The sequence below is a fragment of the Haliaeetus albicilla genome, chromosome 13 (genome assembly GCF_947461875.1).
Source record: "Haliaeetus albicilla chromosome 13, bHalAlb1.1, whole genome shotgun sequence".
NCBI lineage: Eukaryota > Metazoa > Chordata > Aves > Accipitriformes > Accipitridae > Haliaeetus > Haliaeetus albicilla.
Window position 1 is genome coordinate 16,292,210 of NC_091495.1, and position 20,270 is coordinate 16,312,479.

Here is a 20,270-nt window from a genome sequence, read left to right on the forward strand (position 1 = left end):
AAAAAGCAAAGCTTAAGAATATATTTGCATCATTGTTTGATGTATTTCAATAGGACAGGTCCACAAAAACTGGCAGAATAAAGTGGAATTAAAACCACGTTTGACCTGAACTCAGAAGTTTGCTTTATCTCTGTTTCAGTATTATAGAGTTAATATGGGAATTATTTCTTGCAATATATAATGTTGTAATAACTTTGCACAAAATTTAGAAGACAGACATTTCTGTCAAATATTCAAATGCTAGGAAGTCAGTCTAATCAATTTGACAGATACTTGGTTAATGGTAGAAGTATAATTGATTCATATTCAGCCTAGGCTGGTGAAATGCTAACCTAAACTAGGTATAGCTTTTTGTCCATGGACACCTCACTAGTATGAGATGTACTGTTTTGAAAATAGGCAAGACAAGATCTAGATTAAAGCCAGAGGTGTCTTTTGAGAGGTAAGACTTGTTGTCAGAGAGTTAATGTCTGAACAGTCACTTGGCAGACCAGAGCATAAGAATGTTCCCTGGTGAGCAACCCTACATGCACATAAAAATGTGAAAGGCAAACTAATGTGGTATCTTTCAAGCTCTTTAAAGTTATGTATTATTTTTAACATATTTGTTCACCAAATGTTTTTCTGATATAACATTTTTATCTCAGAATATTATACATAAAGATATTACAAAAAAATGTTGGCCTCGCACTTAAGTGGAGAACTTGCATTAACTCAAGGATTTCAAATTCTTTGTTACAAAGTGCATAATTTCAAAACTATCAAATTAAACTAATTATATTATTATGGAGTTTCAAGATACAAATGTACTTACCTTTTTGAAGAAATCTCTAGCTATGCCTCTGTAATAAATTTCTTCACTGAATATGAAGAAGTTACAAAATTTAGGAATTCTATGTTTGTTAGGCCTTCAATTTTGAGAGGTACTTATATTTATTAAATGGATAAATTAGTCTCTTTGGGATGTTAGTAAGCCCATGAGAATAACTTCCAAAGATGCAAACTACATTGCTTCTAAGAACTGGCAAACAACTAGTTAAATTGACATTTTATTAAGAAACAAAAATTTGTTCTAGTAATTCCCAGACTGCTTCCAAAACAAGGTTTAGAACTTGGTAATGAAAAGAAGGAAGAGATATAAATAACATAACTGTCTTCTCTGATTTACCATCATTTACAAGACAAAAACATGTTCGGTAACTTTTATATTGCTTAAAGATCCTGTACTTATTGGTTGTGATTTCTTGATTCTGTCTTTATTTACACATATTTGGTTTTTTCCCTTTCTACAAATCCCCCAAATAGTATTAAAACAAAGCATAGAAGTTAAAATGCAATTCTAGAAACGAGATTTACTAGCAATTGTACCCCTCTGCTTATTGGTAATGGTTAAAAACCAAAATACTGGGGAAAAAATTAGAGCACCATTGCTACATTGTTAAACATTGACAGCAACAGCTTTAAAACATGTAATACTGTTGATTATGGCTGATTTGGGAGTGGGGTGGGAATATCAATAGCAAGAAGCCATTCACACTCTTAAGAGAACATTGTTTTGCAAGATGGAAAACATCCAGTCAGAAACAAACATGAGAAGATGAATGTGTTTCTATATGTATAATCACTTAAATTCTATCTATCTAAAAATCCAAGAATTTAAGCCTTCATAATAAAGTTGAAAGTGTAGTATTAGACATTGTTAGAACTGCTACTTTTTTATTGCCTGCCAATAATTCTCTCTCTTATTTTGAAGCTCAGAATTGCTATAATGGCAAGTCCTGGTAGAAAAGCATAGAGTATTAGGAAATCGATTGTGAACCGGGACAATGCATCAGGAAAGTTTTTTTCAATGAACTCAATGCCATGAGAGAAAATACACGCAGCATTAATTGCAGTGGAACTGTTGGCTCCACCTGTCAAAAGAAAAAATTAGTTTCTTTAGTAGGTGAATCAGTAAAATTAAAACTCAGGCTTCATACATTTGAAATACCTAGCCCTAATGTTATTTTAATGATGAACTATACCCACAGCAGTATGTCTCATCATTTTGCAATAAGAACAGACAAGCCATATGTTTCTGCAGTTAATCTATGCTATATTTGTTGAAGGGAAGAGTAAAGGGTCACTAGGAGCTTTCTGTTTTGCTCATGCCAAACAGAGAAAGCTTTATGGCTTTTCAAACACACTATCTGGAGAGGCCTCAAGAATTAAGTTGCCCAATGTTGTAGACTGGACTTAAGGTGTTCGTATTTATTGAGTCCTTCCAAAATTCAAGAAATGGAGACTGTCTGAAGGGCACATTAAAAATCAGCTGTTTATTATCACTACCAAAGTCATGGATTCACTTTCTAACAGTTGCCATCTATGCTCTTGTAATAAAGAGGGAAAGGAGAGATTAATGGGTAAAGAATATACAGCCTTGGAGAGGAGCACAGACACCTGGCTACAAAGCCCAAAATATCTTGGGGTAGGTCCAAAGCAGTAAGTTTTACCCCCATTGATGGATGTTAGCTACCAACCCTGCCAACCTGACTGATTCTGATGTTTTGCTGGTTATCTTGCTCACAACCAGCAAAACACAGCCTGACAGATCCAAGCTGCTTAATATATGCCATTGTAACATATTTGAACTGAAGCCTTACTAGTATTAGAGGAAACATCTGGTCAGGTGTTACCTGTCAGCGCTCCCTGCACTGATGTTTGATCTTATATTGTGCAATTCTATTGATCTTCTATTTGTGTAACACTGCTCCAATAAGCTCATAAGGGGCTGCAGAGTTTACCTTCCAAAATGCCCCCAAAGGAGGGATAAAAGAACAGATGAAGAAGAGAAAATTAAAAACTGAAAGAATGAGAAATGGTTGGAAAAAAAAAAGTCAAACTTTTGTCTAGCTTCCTGATATGGCGTTATAGTCTTTACTAATTATTAAGCTTTTTTGAAACAACTCGCAAGTTATCTTTATTTTATCAGGATACTTTTGTTGTACATAGAAGGAAAATAAGCATTGACACCTCATTAAAATTATTTACAATGGACTTAAAGGCTGCTTTTTTTGTTTCTTTTGAACACTTACCACATGTGAAGTTTAAGCCATAAAATTCATTGACTATAAGAACTTCACTGCTGTATTTTTGAAAGGTAAGATAACTGAGTATTTTAAAAGGTGTCGGCATTTCTTCGATGGTCCTTAAAGAAACAGAGAAGTTAAATTGGCTTTTGCCATGTTCCAAAAGCCAATTCCACCTCAAATTAAAACAAGCTCTCATCTTTGGTTGTAGCCTGTTACAGAAACAGTTCTTGGCTGTAGTGTTTTCAAACATAAAGTCCATTCTAGTGCTTACTGAGGAGACAACCATGAAGGCTGTCTCTGACTTTGGTACAGTGTCATAACATTCAGCCCTGACTTGTTTATGGACAGTCACAAATAATTCTATGAGGTTGTTTGCTATTTGCATTGCAGTGATAAACTGAAAATGACAAGACCCAATATAAACCTTAGTTGCAAAAATGTGCTGCTTCCAAAGTAAGAAGCCACCACCCCCTCAGTCTATCTTCAAAACCAAAAAAGACTGAATATCAATTCACTGGAACAATAATAACAAAACAAAAATGAAGCAAAAATAATGAGAAACAGACTACAATAACTTTGAAATTACATTATTCAACAAGACTAGGCAATTTCTGCACCTAAAATACTGCAAAACTTTATAATTATACAAACAAATGAACAGAAAAAACCAGCAGTGCCAGTCTCAATGCTATTTTTAATATCCTTCACTGCCTATGAAGTTTAATCAAAGAGATTCACAATATTAACTAGCAATGTCTCTACTGTAAAATAAGGTTAGAAACCACTCTAATACTTTTTAAAAGTTATCATTAAGGCATTAGACTATGGTAGGGGGAGTAACTGTCTTGTCACTATAAACATACATCTTTCTGAAATTAGGCAGGGACCAAATAATTAGATATTAACCTAGTTTTATTTGATAAGCAAGTATTAGCTGAGATCTTTGAAGAGACAAAGCATCATCAACTTTGTGAAGACTCATACGGTTTTCTTGAGGACAGCTTGATGTCATCTATTGTTGGGCATACTTCATTTTCATTGAAAAGATGTCAGGTGAGCAATATCCTATTTGCTCAACATCTCAAGAAAACTACTTTTGACAATAATACGCTTATTCTGGTATGTTTCTCAAAAGCCAGTAATTTCAGTATTGACAAATACAAGGGGAAAACTGTTCAAAGTTTGTGCAATTACAATGCAAAACCACTTATTTGCACAGTAATACAGCAAGTGGATCATAATTTTCCTGTGTATTTACTACACTACTTTTTTACTTATTTTTAGGTAGTTCAGTCTGCAGAGGTGGAAAAAGTGTCTGAAAAGTTCAACGGCTAAACTGGAGAATAACACTAATGAGATAGTTGACCATAACTTTTTTTTAAACCATCATTCCCAGTGTTTAATGACTGGTAAGTACCAGCAGTTACTAAAAGTTGTAGGAGCTTTTTTTTTGTAGGCTTCTTTAATGAGGATAGCATTTCATGGCATAACATTGGCATAAGTAAAAGAATTCAGCTGAGCTGATAGGTATTAATTGCTCAGTTTTATCTTCAATTTATTTGAAAAAAGTGAAAAAAAATGTTAGTATCTTTGTTGATATCTAAAGTTATTAAGTGTCTGTTCTGTGTGTTTAGGTAGGTCTACGTCTGAAGGATAACAGCTGCACTTTCTTTATTTCTTCCATTGCTACCTTGCATTATTGTGCTTCTGCAATACAGGCTGTTCATGAAACTCTTCTGTAGGTAGATTATTTTAACATTAACACCATCATAATGAAATAAAACTTTTTCCTACCTTACTAGTCCCGTTCCCACTATCACACCTGCTGAACTAAGTAGCACCACTCCACTTTGGACTATATTTGGGTTTTGAACCACGCCAAGTATAACAAGCGTTAGTAGTTCACCAATTACATGAGATGCTAAGACAACAGCAAAGAAAATTCCAAATCTGGAAGCATCAGGATACAACCCTGCAGTCCTGTACAAAAATAACATTTAAAAAACAGTATTTGGGTAGTAAACTTGGAACATAGCTTTTATTTTTGTTTTTATTTATTTTTTGCAATTACAGCTCATTAAGCAAACAGTTTATGCCTTAACCCTTAGTATGTTGTTTGGAGCCTTAATATAAAGGACATCCACTTAATGCTGTGACAAAAGTGCAGATATATTAGGTTTTCTCCATCTAGATTAAAGAGGGTTATGTAAAGATGTAGCAAAAATCCATGTTGTTTCAAGATAACCACTGTGGCTTTTAACAATCCCTTAAACTAACATCCTCCTCCTTTTAGAGTCTATGCAGTGGGAGTTATTTATGTAAGTCACATATTTAAAGAACATCTTTATGCAGATAATTAACATGGAATTTTGCACTTCTGATACTGTGCATGCAAATGTAAAAATGGATATATTCAATTAAATGGAAGACTAATTGAATTCGCCACCCATGTAATTCATCCAAATGCAATTTCCTCCATACTCCTGCACTCTGTACTACAACACGCTCTTCCCAGCTTTTCCCTAGCTAACCAAAGGAAAAAAGTCCTCCGAATCTGTACTAAAGATGAAAAAGTTAAGAAAGCCCAGCAGTTGCTTGGCAAACTTAATTCAGCCTTATAGTGTATATGACAGATGACAAAACCTACATGACATAGTGACTTATTACTCTTTTTCCAAAATACCTCATACCAAAATTGCCTCACACTAGGTGCAGACTGCATGCTTTGCTCAGCTAACAAGCAGCTATTCAACTTTTTATTTTCTTTTTCATTGCTCAATGCAAGGCCCTATGTCTTTTTTTTAATCCACCATGTTCAAACATGGTCTTAAAATAGAAGTATTCATTTTCTCACTGGCTTTCCTGTAGCATTTTTTGTGTGTAACACCAAAATAATCTCTATTACAAATAGATGGCTGAACATTGACTCTTCAAGTACTAAACATTCAATGAGCTAGCAGGTATTTAAACTTTAATCACAGATCGGTGCAGAAGAAACAGCTTTCCGAAGTCCCAGCATAAAAGTATCACCTTCTCTGAGGTGCTCTAATACTTTACACAGAGCTATGTAGATACAGACTAGTAAATCTGGGGTAGGAATAGAAAGAGAAGAAAGCCTAAAGAGAATTAAAAAAAAACCCTTTGGAAATTACAGCAATAGAATGGTAAGATGACATAAACTGTTAAAAAATTTCCCAGAGGCATCTTTAGCTAGGAAAATCTGCATAAACAGAGTATGTTTACTTGATTGCAAAAGTGGCTGTATTTGTTCTTGGCCAGACCTGCCTTGTGTCTGATTGGGTAAGAGTCTGGGTCTGACCCAAGCTGTCTGACCCTACAAACACAAAGTCTGTGTTCTTACAAGCCATTTTTGTCATACCAGAGGCTATCAAAGCCTCCCCCAAAGTTAGTCCATCCAGGAAAGTTTACTCCTGCACAGATACAATCTTCAAAAATTCATAGAGAAACTGCTTGCCCTAAGAAGTCTAAGGGCACTATGAAATCACTCTGACACATCGCTGATGGCTTCCAAACAACCACAAGATAGCAAAGATATGTGGAGGCTAATATCTGTAAATACTACCCATTAACTGAAACCACACTCTTTATTGTTGATTGTGTTTGAAGCCACCAAAGCACAAGGGCAAAGTCTGCCCTTATGAATTTCCTGTTCATTAAGGAGTGAGCGTGACAAACAGTGGCTCATGATCTTCAGGAGCTCCACAAACCTTCCCTCACTGAGCCTGAAAAAGGTGCTTTCCAAATGCCTGCCTTCTCGGCAACCAGCTCACTAGCAGACAGAAACAGAAGGACTCTGGTGAGCCCAGCACATCCTCTAAATGCTTAGTGGGAGGAGAAGTAATTTCTCCTTCTCTGTGAAAAAGGACTTCTCGGGGCAGGCAGCACTGACAGCCTGCAGAAATAAAAGCCCAGGTAGCTCAGGGGACAAAGAGAAGGATGGCCTTGCTTGAACAAAACTGTACTTTTAATATCAGCACCAAACTACAAAAACAAAAAGACCAAAAACCTATGCACCCAAGTCCTCACATCTGGAGAAGCAGGAATCTCCTTCTCTGGGCTTTTGTCTTTTCATCTAGGAGCTGACTGTTACCGAGATCCCAAATGGAAAGAATTAGGTAAATGCTGAGCACTTCCACTCATTACCTGCTACAGGCCAGGAGGAGGAAGAAAACAGTGATCTTTTCCCCTGAGTTTTTCCTAGATGGGAAAACAGCTATTGCAAAATTCCCATGGCAGACTAGCGCCCTGTGCAGAAGTTCTTATTCAGTAGTCCAAGTGATTTGATGTAGTTTTACTTCATCCATTTTCAAACTGCCCAAGGGCATCTTACTGCAGAGTAAGAGCACTAACATGCACAGCTACAGCAGAATAGCTCCTGCACTTTTATCTTTTTTACAAGGGTCTATCCATTCACCATTTCTCAACAGCTAACCAGAGAACATGCGTCCAGGACACAATCCAAGCTTGCTATTCACTTGTACACATTTTACTATAGACTGCCATCTGATTGCAACTTTACTATCAACTGTCGCATGAAAACAAAAATTAACTTCAGTGCACTACACATCTCTCCTTTCATGATCAGGAAAACAAAAAAACAAAAAAAAAGAAAAAGACTGAAGGACAGAAATGGGTCCTTATTACTTTGCTATTAGCTTACATAAGCAGCCATGAACTCATATTAAGTTCAGAATAAGCAAGTGGAATGTGAGAAATCAATGGAACAGAAATGAAGAAGAGCAGACCTATATGACAGATAAGACAATGAACAGAGGAAGTATTTCATCACCCCATTCTGAGGTACTACTTCACAATAATGCAACAAAATGAACGTACTGAAGGGAAAAAAGCATGCTTTACAGTCAAACCCTTTCTTTCACTATCAGAAATCCACTTTAGTGCCTTTCTCTGGAGAGTAGAAGAGAGGGATCCACATCTCATTACTTCCATACGTTGTAGCTAAGCCCCAAATGTCCCAGGAAATATGAAGCTTTGTTACTGTCACATACCTACTGTTGTCTTCCTTTTTTCTCTAATTTCCTGTCCTTCTAAATATAATGTAAAATGACGCTTCCTGCTTTTGGTATGACACAAGAATGATAAATATCCCAGGCCCATTAAAACTTCCCAAGTTACCTAGAGAACTGGTAACTTACTCAGAAAGTGTTTTAACACTGCCTGAAAGAGAAAGGCTAAAATTGTTGACTTTCCTTAAGCTTTCTCTGTAATCATTCTGAGGGACCATAGCTTGAAGCCATGCCAGGAGGCCTGTTGCTGACATGGGAATTGAAACTGATAACAAAAAGAAAATAACAATCCAATAGATGGTACAAGAGCTTACCAATATATAAAGGTGCTGAATATCGCCACGCTGATGACACTGAAGGGCAGGAAATGTACTATATAAGCTATAAGCATTTGCCACTTCTTATACAAGCCATCTTTGCTTTCTTGGTCACTGATAGCACGTAAAGGTGGGACTGGATTAAATACATAAAAAATAAATTAAATCACCATTGAATAAAGACACCAAGACTTGTTGCTAGCAAAAATGACCTGAAGCACAGAGACAACTTTGAGAATATATCAGAAACATTCTGCTTCAACCAGTCTGATCACTTTTTCCCCCTCCATAAATGCTAAACATGCTCCCAGAAGATTGCAAAAGTTGGTAAGCTTAATGAAGAAGGCCTAACTAGGCAGCATGCAGGACAGCCTTCTCTTTTAGCAGATAGAAATGGAAGACATGAAAAAAACTGCCGTGACTGGATAATTTCTTGAGGTGCCCTGATCTCCAGGTGATGACAGCAGTGTACATTCCCTACATGAGCAGAACAGTTTTTAGGGTTGTAAATAGACACTACTGTCGGTCCTTGGCAGCTGTAAAACAAACACCCTCTAAGAAAAATGTAATCATCACATAATTCTCTTAAATCTAGTTATGCTTAATTGTTGTCAAAGCTGTTTTGTACTTCCGTCCTTTCCATGTCTTTGGTTTTGATCTCACTTAAGACGTTAACTGCAGACCTAGACTTTGTGCTGCCTTTATAACAGTACACGCAGGCAAGTTAAGGGCTCTTGCACAGTTCAGAATAAAGCCTCCATCGGAGGCCAGCTGTAAAAGGGAGAGGCAGGGATCAGGGCATATTCCTTCATTAAGTGCAGTAGACCTGGAGCCCCTCTGATGGGCTAATCTTTTTCTGTGGTGTGAAGCTTTCTGGTGCTTTGCCTTTGAATTTCATGCTTCTGTATCAGCTCTGACATTACCTAAAACTGTTAAGAAACTTTAAATTACTATCTTCAAAAAAGACTTTTTCCTATTTACAAGATAGTGGCAGCAATACATGCTGCTGCACAAAATACAGGACAGAAACTCACAAAGGGCAACAGCATTGAGCATCCCTGTGTAGGGGGGGGCACTCACGCACTGGTAGACAAGCCCCACACGGTCCTGCACGGCTCCTTTTACCAGGTCATTCCTTAGTCTAAGAAGGAAAAATACTACAAACAAGCCAAATAACAGATTCTGGAGGAGACGCATGATGATGCCCATCTTATCTCTGGAGAAGTTTCTTGTTGTCCTCCTGATAATGAAACAAAACAATAACAATATACTTGTTAGCTACGACTGGCAACATGTTGGTGGGCTATTTAGCTCTGAACAAATCTTACACACACAGTCTCCACAAAAAGGTGATATAATAAAAAAGACAGGGACAAGTACAGTAGTAGACCAAAATAACCAAGAAAGTGCATTATATATGGGAGAAAAACCTGAAAGATTAGTGGATAAGAAAAAAGATTTTTTTTTTTAAGAAAAAAAAAGTCTTACCGTAAAAGAATCCATAATTTGTAAAAGGCACTGGGTGAGTCTTTGTTTTTGAACGGTATTGGTGGCAGCTCTTTCATACCCTTTGTTCTTTCAATGGCTGCCAGTACTTTGCCAAAGATCTCCGATTTTTTGTAGGCTGATACAATTACCTGAACCCTACTGTAGGTTTCGAGTTCACGTTCCTTGCTTTGGGTGTCCACAGATGTCAGATCCACTGTAAATTTACAAAGTGTTTACTATATATACACATCACTTTACCTTCATATCTCTTCCCCCCTTGCAACCAACCTTTCCTTGTCTCTATCCTCTATCCAAAGAAGAAAAGGTCCACTGAAAGTATTCAAGGTTTCTTTTACTCCTCCTTTCCATTAGAAGCAGCATGAACAAATAACTGTTGCAGCCACAAAAAATCTTTGTGTTTGTGGCCTCTGTAGAACCCTAAAGTTTGAGTCCTTTACCTGGAAACACAAGGACTGAGCATGCGTTGGTCAGACCTTTAGCATTCTCCTTGCTCAGCACAGAGCTGTGCCACCAGTGAAGCGCTACTGCTGCCAAGAGCGAGGCAGAGCACCAGCTGAGGATGAACATTAATGAGGATGAAGAGATGACTTTTTGGTCATGTATTTCTCAGGTTTTCAGGCAAATGATCAGACGTGGCTCCCTGATTCCCACTTGTCCTCTGCCTGCTCCTCTATAACCATGGAGCTTTATTTTTCAGTTAGTCTGAGCTCATGCTGCAGAGACACTGCTCTTCTCTACTTGAGATGTTGCTGCATTGCTGCGCTGGGTTTCACCCACCTCCTTCTCAGACATACTTCTGTTTTAATGTGAAGTTAGAGGATGTTCAGCAGGCCAAATTCCCCTAGCAGGCTCAGCCCCAGCTGAAGAAAATATTACTTACTGCCGTGGAACTTAAAAAAGTAAATACTTCACAGAGTTAATGTTTCCTTCTAATAAAACCACCTATACCTACTCCTGACACCAGCAATTCTTTTAATGGCAGATGGGAGCTTTGTGTGTGCTATTTGTAGAAATCATATGGACTCAGCAATAGTGCTAAAATGCATTAGACATTTCCCTTTTCCCTAACAGCAATAAATTATCTAAGTTTTCAAAAGCTAGATTGTCATTCTCAGGAATTGCTGTTCTTACAGATTTTTTATATTAGTCTTCTACATCTGATAAGACATCTTTATCAGTTATTTATTCCTAAGGTTTCTGTCATCCTTAGATTTCAGTTTTACAGCATTATGCTCAACTTCAAAATACAAACTGAACAAGAGAAAGGGAGGCCTTGTCCAAGATTCTTAACTTGTCCTCAAAAACTGAATTAAGCTTATGAATACTTCCCTGGTGTTCTGAAAGCTGGAATTCAGCAGAATTGTCTTTAATGGTAAACATATCCAAAATGAAGTCTTCACTTTCATAAATATGACCATTCGAAATGCAAATTTTGCACTTTTTAAAACTTGGCCAGTGTGACTTGCTGGAACTCGCACAGCAAATAAATGGCAACCAGGTGTGTTTTTAAAAAATGGTGACACTGACTAGTCACTAGACCAAATAGCCAATGTCTACCATGCATTTGTACTTTTTTTTATAAACAACATATGACATTACAATAATATAATCCACACTCAATACATATGATCTATTTTCCTCTGGTGTAAATGATATCAGAATCTGTCCCTTCATTCACATCATTAAATCACACAAAAATTATAAACTAACAATTTTCTGAAGACTAAATATTCTGATGATTCTTTGCTCTAAACTGTATTTTTTCCTTTTCTTGTCACATTCAAAGGTTGACACTTGAAGAATGCAGTACTCTCTCTACCAAGCTTTTTTAAGAGTGGGTCTAAATCTCAAATCATCTATGCTTTTCAAGACTATTCAAATTCATGAAGGCAAAATTATCCTCACTGTCACACCAGTGTTTTCAGCTTCATCCCATTCCAGCTTCATGTCAACAACCATTCTCTCTTCTCTCCGAGTTTAGGATGCCATCTAGACAATAGGAAAACACTGCCTCCTCTGAATGCAGCTTTTTGGATTGGTCAAATTCCCTGGTTAATGCGCAGCTAGCATTGTCAGAAATCAGTCTACATACATACTGGATTTAAAGAGAGATATATACATGTATGTATATGTGTACACATACATGCACACACAAACACATACACATTCTCTTCAAACGTGTATCTGCATGGATCAGGTACACAGATGCCCTGCAGCAAAACCTAGCCTCATTTCTAAAGTCTCACGCTGAGACTTTTTTTCATCCTGAATTGGTAAAACAGTAGTCTTCAGCTTTTGCCAACAGCTTGCTATCATCAGCTCCTGAAGCATCTGTATGTTCTGCTGTAGTAGCTCACCCTGGTATTAGGAACTCCCCAAACTTTTGGAAACCTCTAACCCAGCACCTCTGGAAATACATGCCTCAAGTCATCCCATATTTATTCTACATCCTTCCCTCCAGGCAACTGTTTTCAGTTGCTTTGCATCACAGAGTCCGTAAGAGCATGGGACTTTCCACAGTTTTGGCATCAAATTGATTTTCCAACGTCCAGTAGACAGCCATAGGGAGATGCCATCAGGAATCCACAGGTTTCATGAGGTTCCTTTTTATTGTAGTTTACTCCTTTCTGCTGTGTTTCAGACCTACTGCAAACTTTTGCTGTTTTACAAAGCCAGTGGCAGTTACGTTGGCCCAGCTCTCTCTGTTCTCTGAGCTGAGAATAATTACAAAGTTGAGGAAGAATTCAAACACATTTCTATCTCTGGAAAAACTTTAATTTGGGGAAGAAACCAACTTGTATGTCTAAAGGAAACCCATATTTTTACCAAAACAACTTACACAAACTTACCATAGAAGTCAAAAGGATTTGATTGCTCGGGACAAGAATAGCCACAGTCACTAAAAAATGTGATCATTTCCATAGGGTTCCCACAGAAAACCATTTCTCCAAAGCTCATGATGGCTATTTTGTCAAATAACTGGGGGGGGCAAATTAATATATTAGCAATATGTACTGAGAAGTGCATTAATTCTTGAGTACAGCTACTGTCTTGGTAATAAAAATGCTTTGACAGGAAAAATAGTTTTGACACATTCAAACTTACTTAGTATATTTCTCTCAAAGGAAGTTTGTCCTTTCTTTCACTCCTCTTGGTGGTTATGCAAGATGACACATCTTTAAGCTCTTAAAACTAGTGGTTCTCCAAACTGTCTGTGACAGCAGCATACAGAGGCAATCCACAAATAGAGATGGGACTGTGGACTGCTGACTTCACTTCTAATGCACCTTCACTTACTGACTGACCTCCTTTGGCACTTAATAGCCCCAGTCTGTAAAATCCCCAAATCATTGGAAAGATTATCCTGAAGTGCTTAAGGATTTTAACAGCACTACTCTTCAGATGAACATTTGCCAGGGCAGGGTTTCCACCAGCTATGATCAATCCATATTCCCAAGGCACCAGGACTACTTTCAGTCCAGAAAAGCACTGTCACTCCACTCTGGCTTCATGACCACTTACAGCCAATTCAGTCAGCCAGGGAAGAGGTGCCTTGCATTCACGTGGTGGCTGGTGGATGTGTCAGAAGAGCGAAGTGCAAAACAGTAATCGGAAGGGAGAAATGTTCTCCCCAGCACAAGCCCCAGGCAAGGCAGGCCTGCCCCACCACATGACCAAGGTGTACCCACATCACTTGACACAAAGAAGAAAAAAAGATTATTATTTTTTTCCTTTCCATTCCAAATCATGGCTTTATCTGTCTCAAGTTGCAAGTGTTACTGAAATATGAATATGTAAAGATAAAATAAGTGCTAGTTTTTACAGTGCCTGCACACATGGGGGATTTACATGGCTTCTCCCAGTGTTTTTGATTTGGGTAGCTGCATAACACAAAGGTTAGGCACACAGTCAGTGTGCATACTATTTTCACAGGGTAGTGTGTGTCCCAAAGTGCCCTATGACTGACAGAAAGACAGACCTGTAAAGTTCAAGACAAGTCTGTATTTTATGCAAGGGGGAGGGAAGAGAGCCTTTGAAGGCAGCTATCCTGGATCTTGTACTTTTATCCTGCAAAGAACGTAGGTACTAAAAAGCCTGGTAAAAAAAGCAAACAGTGAGTAGACATCATTTACCCTGAAGAGTTCTGAGCGAGGCTGATGAATTGTAATAATCACAATCCTGTGTCTGTGTGCAAGCTCTGAGAGAAGCGAGACAATCTGGTTTGCAGTCAGGCAGTCCAACCCTGTTGTTGGTTCATCAAGTAGCATGACCTCTGTGAAATAACAAGAAATAGCATTAAAACTCAGGTAAGTGGGGAGCAAATGTTATAGCTGCTGCCTTTGAAGCTAATTTGGCAAATAGTATAGCAATTACTTTAGATGTGAAGTTCCACATGTAAAGCAGAATATTGCATAGATGTTGCCATGATGTGATCTTTCAACTTTAGTTAGCTTCAGTGCTTCAGTTTCAACAACTTGGAATAAGAACATAAAAAACTACTGCAGGATCAGAGCACAATCTTTTTTTTTTCTAAGTTCAGGTGAAATCTTAAAATTACCAAAATAGATTTGATGTATACATCTGCTTCTAAGAACAATAATGATAAATTTCAGCATGTATACAAATCTAAATATAACTGACATAATTAGCTAGAAGTTATAATCTGAATTAAAGCTAAATATACACACAAAATTTGTTATGAACAAACTAAAAGTTGTTGAAATACAGCATATATACTTCCATAGATGAGAGAGGTGGGTTTTTTTATTGCATTTTCTTCATTATTTTATTGCACATGGAAGGGTAAAAGTTACAGTCATATCCATTATTTTTACATAGAAGAGACACAACACAGAAGAGGGCAGTTCAGCCTTGATCAGGATAAGGGGGGAGGAGAGCTTCTACACAGAATTACTATAGTGTTTACTATAGAGTTTAGTGAACTTACTGAGCAATAACTACACCCAATGAACTAACTCTCCAGGAGTCACCAGTAGCAGTGATGTACCTCACTTTGCTATTTAAATGCTCCTTCCTGCCTGGTTTGCAGTCCTACCACATCTGCACTGCTACGAGGACTCCAGAATCCAATAAATGCATGCTATACATTGACTCCATAAGATTCTGGCACCTTTAAGAAACTATCTCAAAACTGACAAAATTTACAGCGCTGTTTCCCATGGCTAATCCTTCTAGTTGCTCTTCTTTGATTTTCATTCATTGGAATTTTTTTGGCTCTGCAATGTACATGGCGCTTACACATGCACGGCTCAATGGCAGCTACTCCACTACAAAGCTCAATGCTTGCATACGTGTGGCTCCAATGTGCTCAAAAACTGTAAATTAATGTGCCACAACCAATATTTCATACACAGGAAGGGTGAGCCCAGAAAGACTTAAAATAGATAAATGCAAGTCTAAACCTATGTTCAGTCCCTAAGATTTTAAAACTGTCTACTTTAGAAGATCAGCTAATAGTTTAATGGCAGACCTGACTTACTGCTCATCCTCTTCTGTCATTACTAGACTAGCTTTTGCTGAATTACATAACTGTTGTGGTTTAAGCCCAGCTGTCAACTAAAGCACCATGCAGCCACTCACTCACTCACTCCTTCTCTCCCCCGGTGGGATGGGGAGGAGAATCAGAAGAAAAAGGTAAAACCTCGTGGGTTGAGATAAGGACAGTTTAACAGCACAACACAAGGAAAGTAGTAGTAGTAATAACAATAACACTAATAAAAGAATGTATAAAGCGAGTGATGCACAGTGCAATTGCTCACCTCTTGGAACCCAATGCTCAGCCCATTCCCGAGCCACGATCCCTCCTGCCCCTGGCCGGCTCCCCCAGTTATATATTAATCATGATGTCATATGGTATCAAATATCCCCTTGGCTAGTTCGAGTCAGCTGTCCTGGCTGTGTCCCCTCCCAGCTTCTTGTGAAAATAACTCTATCCCAGCTGAACCCAGGTCAAGAATATAAACGCTTTTGTATTTTGAAGTGGTTTATGGGGGTCCATGGCAGGAGCACAAAGTGACACTGCTTTGTTTTATTTTGAAAATCCATGCAGTGGTACTTACTGGGATCTTGTAATAGCTGGGCTGCAATTGAAACACGACGTCTCTCACCCCCAGAAATTCCTACAAGAATACGGCTTCCAATTATTTTGTCAGCAATGTGGCTGAGACTCAGCTCAGCCATAACTGCATCTACCTGAAAAATAATTACAATTTAGAAAGACTAAACACCATCCAACTCGGATACCTGTGTGCAAGATGAAAATAAAAGAAAAAAAGACATAATTTTAAGCCATGGCTTTTCCAATATGCTGCTTGCATCCATTCTAGTTGGAAGGTATCTGGCCTCATTTCTATTCGATTATGTTTAATACATTATTTCAATTATTATTTTTTAAATTTTATTTTCGTGTATTCTGAAATGGGTAGAATTTTAGCTTCAGTTGACATTAAGAGATGAAGAGTTCAGAGCTGGGACTAGAAGTTTAGGTATGAAGCATAATGTGCTGGTCTGGTTTCCAAAATAAGGGAGCAGAAAGGCACATGAATTCTGAGGAAGTATAAAATACTGAGTAGAAGATAGGGTGAAGAGAGAAGACAGAAAGCAAGAGCCTTGGTCAGCAATATCTAATCTTTACTCTCAACAGAGGCCAAAAGGAATCCTTTCATAGATCTGTGCATTGGGTTTGTGTGGCAAGGTTTTGGGAGCAGGGGGTGGGGGTTACAGGGGTGGCTTTTGTGAGAAGCTGCTTCCCCTGTGTCCAACAGAGCCAATGCCAGCCGGCTCCAAGACTGACCTGCCACCGGCCAAAGCCGAGCCCATCAGTGACGGTGGTGGTGCCTCTGGGAGAACAGATTTAAGAAGGAAAAAAAGTTGCCGGGACACACAGAAACGGCAGCCGGAAAGAGGAGTGAGAACATGCGAGAGAAACAACCCTGCAGACCCCCAGGTCAGTGAAGAAGGAGGGGGAGGAGATGCTCCAGGCACCGGAGCAGAGATTCCCCTGCAGCCCGTGGGGAAGACCCTGGTGAGGCAGGCTGTCCCCCTGCAGTCCACGGAGGTCCACGGTGGAGCAGATATCCACCTGCAGCCCATGGAGGATCCCACGCCGGAGCAGGTGGGTGCCCGAAGGAGGCTGTGACCCCGTGGGAACCCTGCGCTGGAGCAGGCTGCTGGCAGGACCTGCAGATCTGTGGAGAGAGGAGCCCACGGAGCAGGTTTTCTGGCAGGACCTGTGACCCTGTGGGGGACCCTCGCTGGAGCAGTGTGCTCCTGAAGGACTGCACGCCATGGAAAGGACCCATGCTGGAGCAGTTCGTGAAGAACTGCAGCCCGTGGGAAGGACCCCACACTGGAGAATTTCGTGGAGGACTGTCTCCCATGGGAGGGACCCCACACTGGAGCAGGGGAAGAGTGTGAGGAGTCCTCCCCCTGAGGAGTAAGGAGCGGCAGAGACAATGTGTGGTGAACTGACCCCAACCCCCATTCCCCATCCCCCTGCGGTGCTGGCGGCGGTAGGTAGAGAATCTGGGAGTAAAGTTGTGCCCAGGAAGAAGGGAGGAGTGGAGGGAAGTTGTTCTGAGATTTGGTTTTATTTTCTTATTACCCTACTCTGGTTGACTGGTAATAAATTGAGTTAACTTTCCCCAAGTTGAGTCTGTTTTGCCCATGACAGTAATTGGTGAGTGATCTCTCCTGTCCTTATCTCAACACACAAGCCCTTTGTTATATTTTCTCTCCCCTGTCCAGCTGAGGCGGGGGGAGTGATAGAACGGCTTTGGTGGGCACCTGGCATCCAGCCAGGGTCAACCCACCACAATCTGACACACACCTAATTTCTCAAGAAAGTAGCTTGTAAGGGGCTGGCTTATTAGACCAGTGCTTTTTGGAGCTGTTCTGCCTAGTGAGCATGTCCTGCAGGAGACAGAATAGTGTCAAAGTCACCTCTGCTGTCCATAAGACGTGCCAGCACAAATGGCATTGAACACCTCAGAGAACTGGCTTTCCCATCTGGGGAAGGGGAGCTGACCTCAATACCAACAGCAGCATCTCCTGCAGCAGTAACTGCTGCACCTTTGGGTGGGAGAGTTTTGTCCCAGCATAATGGTGATTCCCTGGGGCATCAGCACAAGCCCCTTGCAGAGGCACGGATCACCAGAGAGCTTGTGTCCTACTCCTCAGCAGGACAATTTCTCCGCATTTGCAGAATGGGGATTACAAAACTTTATAAACATAAAACACAGCCATGGATGGAAAGTGCTGCTGGTAAAAGCATTACATGTCTACCTTTCTGGTGGAAGATGATAAAATACAGACCTTCTTTTTGATGAAGTCATTGGAGCATTTCTGAAGAGTTAGTAAAGCAGTGTAGGTCAGAGACTCTTGTATGGTGAGGAAGCTTAACAAAGCGTCACTCTGAAAAAAAAAAAAAGGTGAAGAGGAAGAAGCAATTAGTCCTGTAGTAACTAAGATCTTGCCCCTGCTCGCACAACCTTCATTCATTCATACAATTTATTAACTGCTTTGTACCAAATTTACTAGTAAAATCACAGTCAGATTACATTACTCCATTACACTAGCAACTTTACTTTCTTTACGTGAGAGGAAGCACAATGCACAAAAATAAATGTAGAAATCAACCTGTGGCACATAAGAGAAGCAATCTCTGAACTGTTGTTTCTTCAGCTGACGCCCATTCACGTATACTTCACCAAAGTTGTCTTTATGTCCCAGTCTTCCTGATATTGCATCCAGAAGTGTTGTTTTCCCAGATCCTTTCAAACAAAAGAAATTAATCATGTGATGAGATGAATTTTATGATTTCAAGAGTGCTAGCCTCACTTGGATGGAGACATATGAGAAGAAGAAAGTATTTTTTTTCTCAATAACATTAAAATAATAAGTCCTGAAAATGCAGCTAGTTAAGGGGAAGTAAATGGGAAGCCTAGAATGTGTGTAAATTAGTATTTAATTTTTACAAATTCACACTGCATAGTGAAACACTTGGGTTTAGAAGTAACCTTATCTTTTATTGAAGTTATAATTGTTAGTTAGATGACAGAAGACTGAACTCTGAAAACCAAGCACCATGGTTTTACAAAGCAGAGGTTAAAACCAGCTGCAATTTCATTATTTAAAACACAGACCTCAGTCACATTCATACCACTGTGGAAGTCACTGGTATTAACTCCGATCTTATTTCTTTTAAAGTACTGGAACAACTTACCAGAATTTCCTAAAATCCCCATCATCTGGCCACTCTCTACGTGAAAAGAAACATCCTTAAGTATTTGCCGGGTCCATTTTTTATGATATAAAGAAATGTTCCACCACGGGCCAACACATTCTCTTGGAAAACAAACATCAAAAAAGATTAAATAAGGAAGATTTAAAAATTTTGTGTAAAGCAAGTGAATGGTTTATAGCTACTTGCATGTGGGATGGGAGCCTGCCAGTATTTAAAATATTGGAAAAAAAAAAAAAGAAAAAAAAAAATCTCCCTCCACCCACCCCCCCAGGCTTTAAGTTTTTAACTTCTTCATTGTCTGGAAGATAAAACAAATTCTGAACAGATTTCTCAGAATGACTGCTACAGGGCTTTCGGACTACAACCAAAAGGGGAAATTTAAACTGAGACTGTATTTGTTGACAATGTTTGCCAGCCATTAATCCACCTGACCATTTTCTTAGGGCCTCACGTTATCCTTCTGGCAGCAGTAAGAAAGGCAATGGGAAAGGGCACAGTCTTTGGAAAAGGCCTCTAAAGCACCTCCTTCAGAGAGATGTGAAGAAAAACTGGTGAACCTTCTGGAGGACAGACCGGCTCTGCCTCCCTCAAAGCCATGTACTCTACCCCTGTGGTGGGTGGCCCAGCGCCATGAGGCTGGCGGCCTGGGCAATGTCCATCCATCTTTACTGGGCTGAAGCCAAACCCACGGCCCTCTCCCCTTGGTCCCTGGGGTCAAAGCAGCTCCTGGCGGGCAGGGGCCCTCCCCAGCCTTACCTGACGGTGTAGGAGACGCCCCGGACACTGATGCTGTCGGAGGGCTGCGCCACAGCCTTTGCCTCGCCTGTCTGCCTGCTGCTGCTGCTCCTCTCCAGGGCAGGAGACCCTCTGCCCGACATCCTCTGGTGCTGGGGCCCCACAGGCACCCTCCCTCACGCTGTTGGCCAGGCGCCTGACACTGCCACCACCGTGCCTCCCCCCGCACTGGGCAGGGGCAGCTCCCCACTGTCCCCGGGTCAGAGCAGGTCAGTGCCCCTCAGCAGTCGCCACCGGGGAAGCACCTAAAAGAAAACAGAGGGGC

General features: G+C 39.8%; 1 protein-coding gene across 1 annotated transcript; it reads right to left on the reverse strand.

The window, feature by feature from the left end:
- Positions 1–1,283: 1,283 nt before the first annotated feature.
- Positions 1,284–20,088, reverse strand: ABCG5 (ATP binding cassette subfamily G member 5). The gene is made up of 13 exons (XM_069800267.1): positions 19,967–20,088; positions 19,190–19,311; positions 18,604–18,737; positions 18,280–18,378; positions 16,026–16,158; positions 14,079–14,218; positions 12,795–12,924; positions 9,925–10,138; positions 9,471–9,676; positions 8,434–8,572; positions 4,866–5,051; positions 3,075–3,187; positions 1,284–1,913 (listed from the first exon to the last, which is right to left on the reverse strand). Exons 1-13 carry the CDS (start codon positions 20,086–20,088, stop codon positions 1,717–1,719), a joined length of 1,935 nt encoding a protein of 644 aa, XP_069656368.1. The 3' UTR covers positions 1,284–1,716.
- Between the last annotated feature and the right edge of the window lie 182 nt (positions 20,089–20,270).

Bases quoted from the DNA above. Each gene is read 5' to 3' on its own strand.
- ABCG5 (XM_069800267.1), bottom strand. From the start codon at position 20,088: ATGTCGGGCAGAGGGTCTCCTGCCCTGGAGAGGAGCAGCAGCAGCAGG. The intron at 18,379-18,603 runs GTTGATTTCTAC...TTTTTTTTTCAG, and splicing joins GCTTCTCTTATGTGCCACAG to AGTGACGCTTTGTTAAGCTT. The intron at 8,573-9,470 runs GTGAGTTTCTGT...TATTTAATCCAG, and splicing joins GCTCAATGCTGTTGCCCTTT to TCCCACCTTTACGTGCTATC.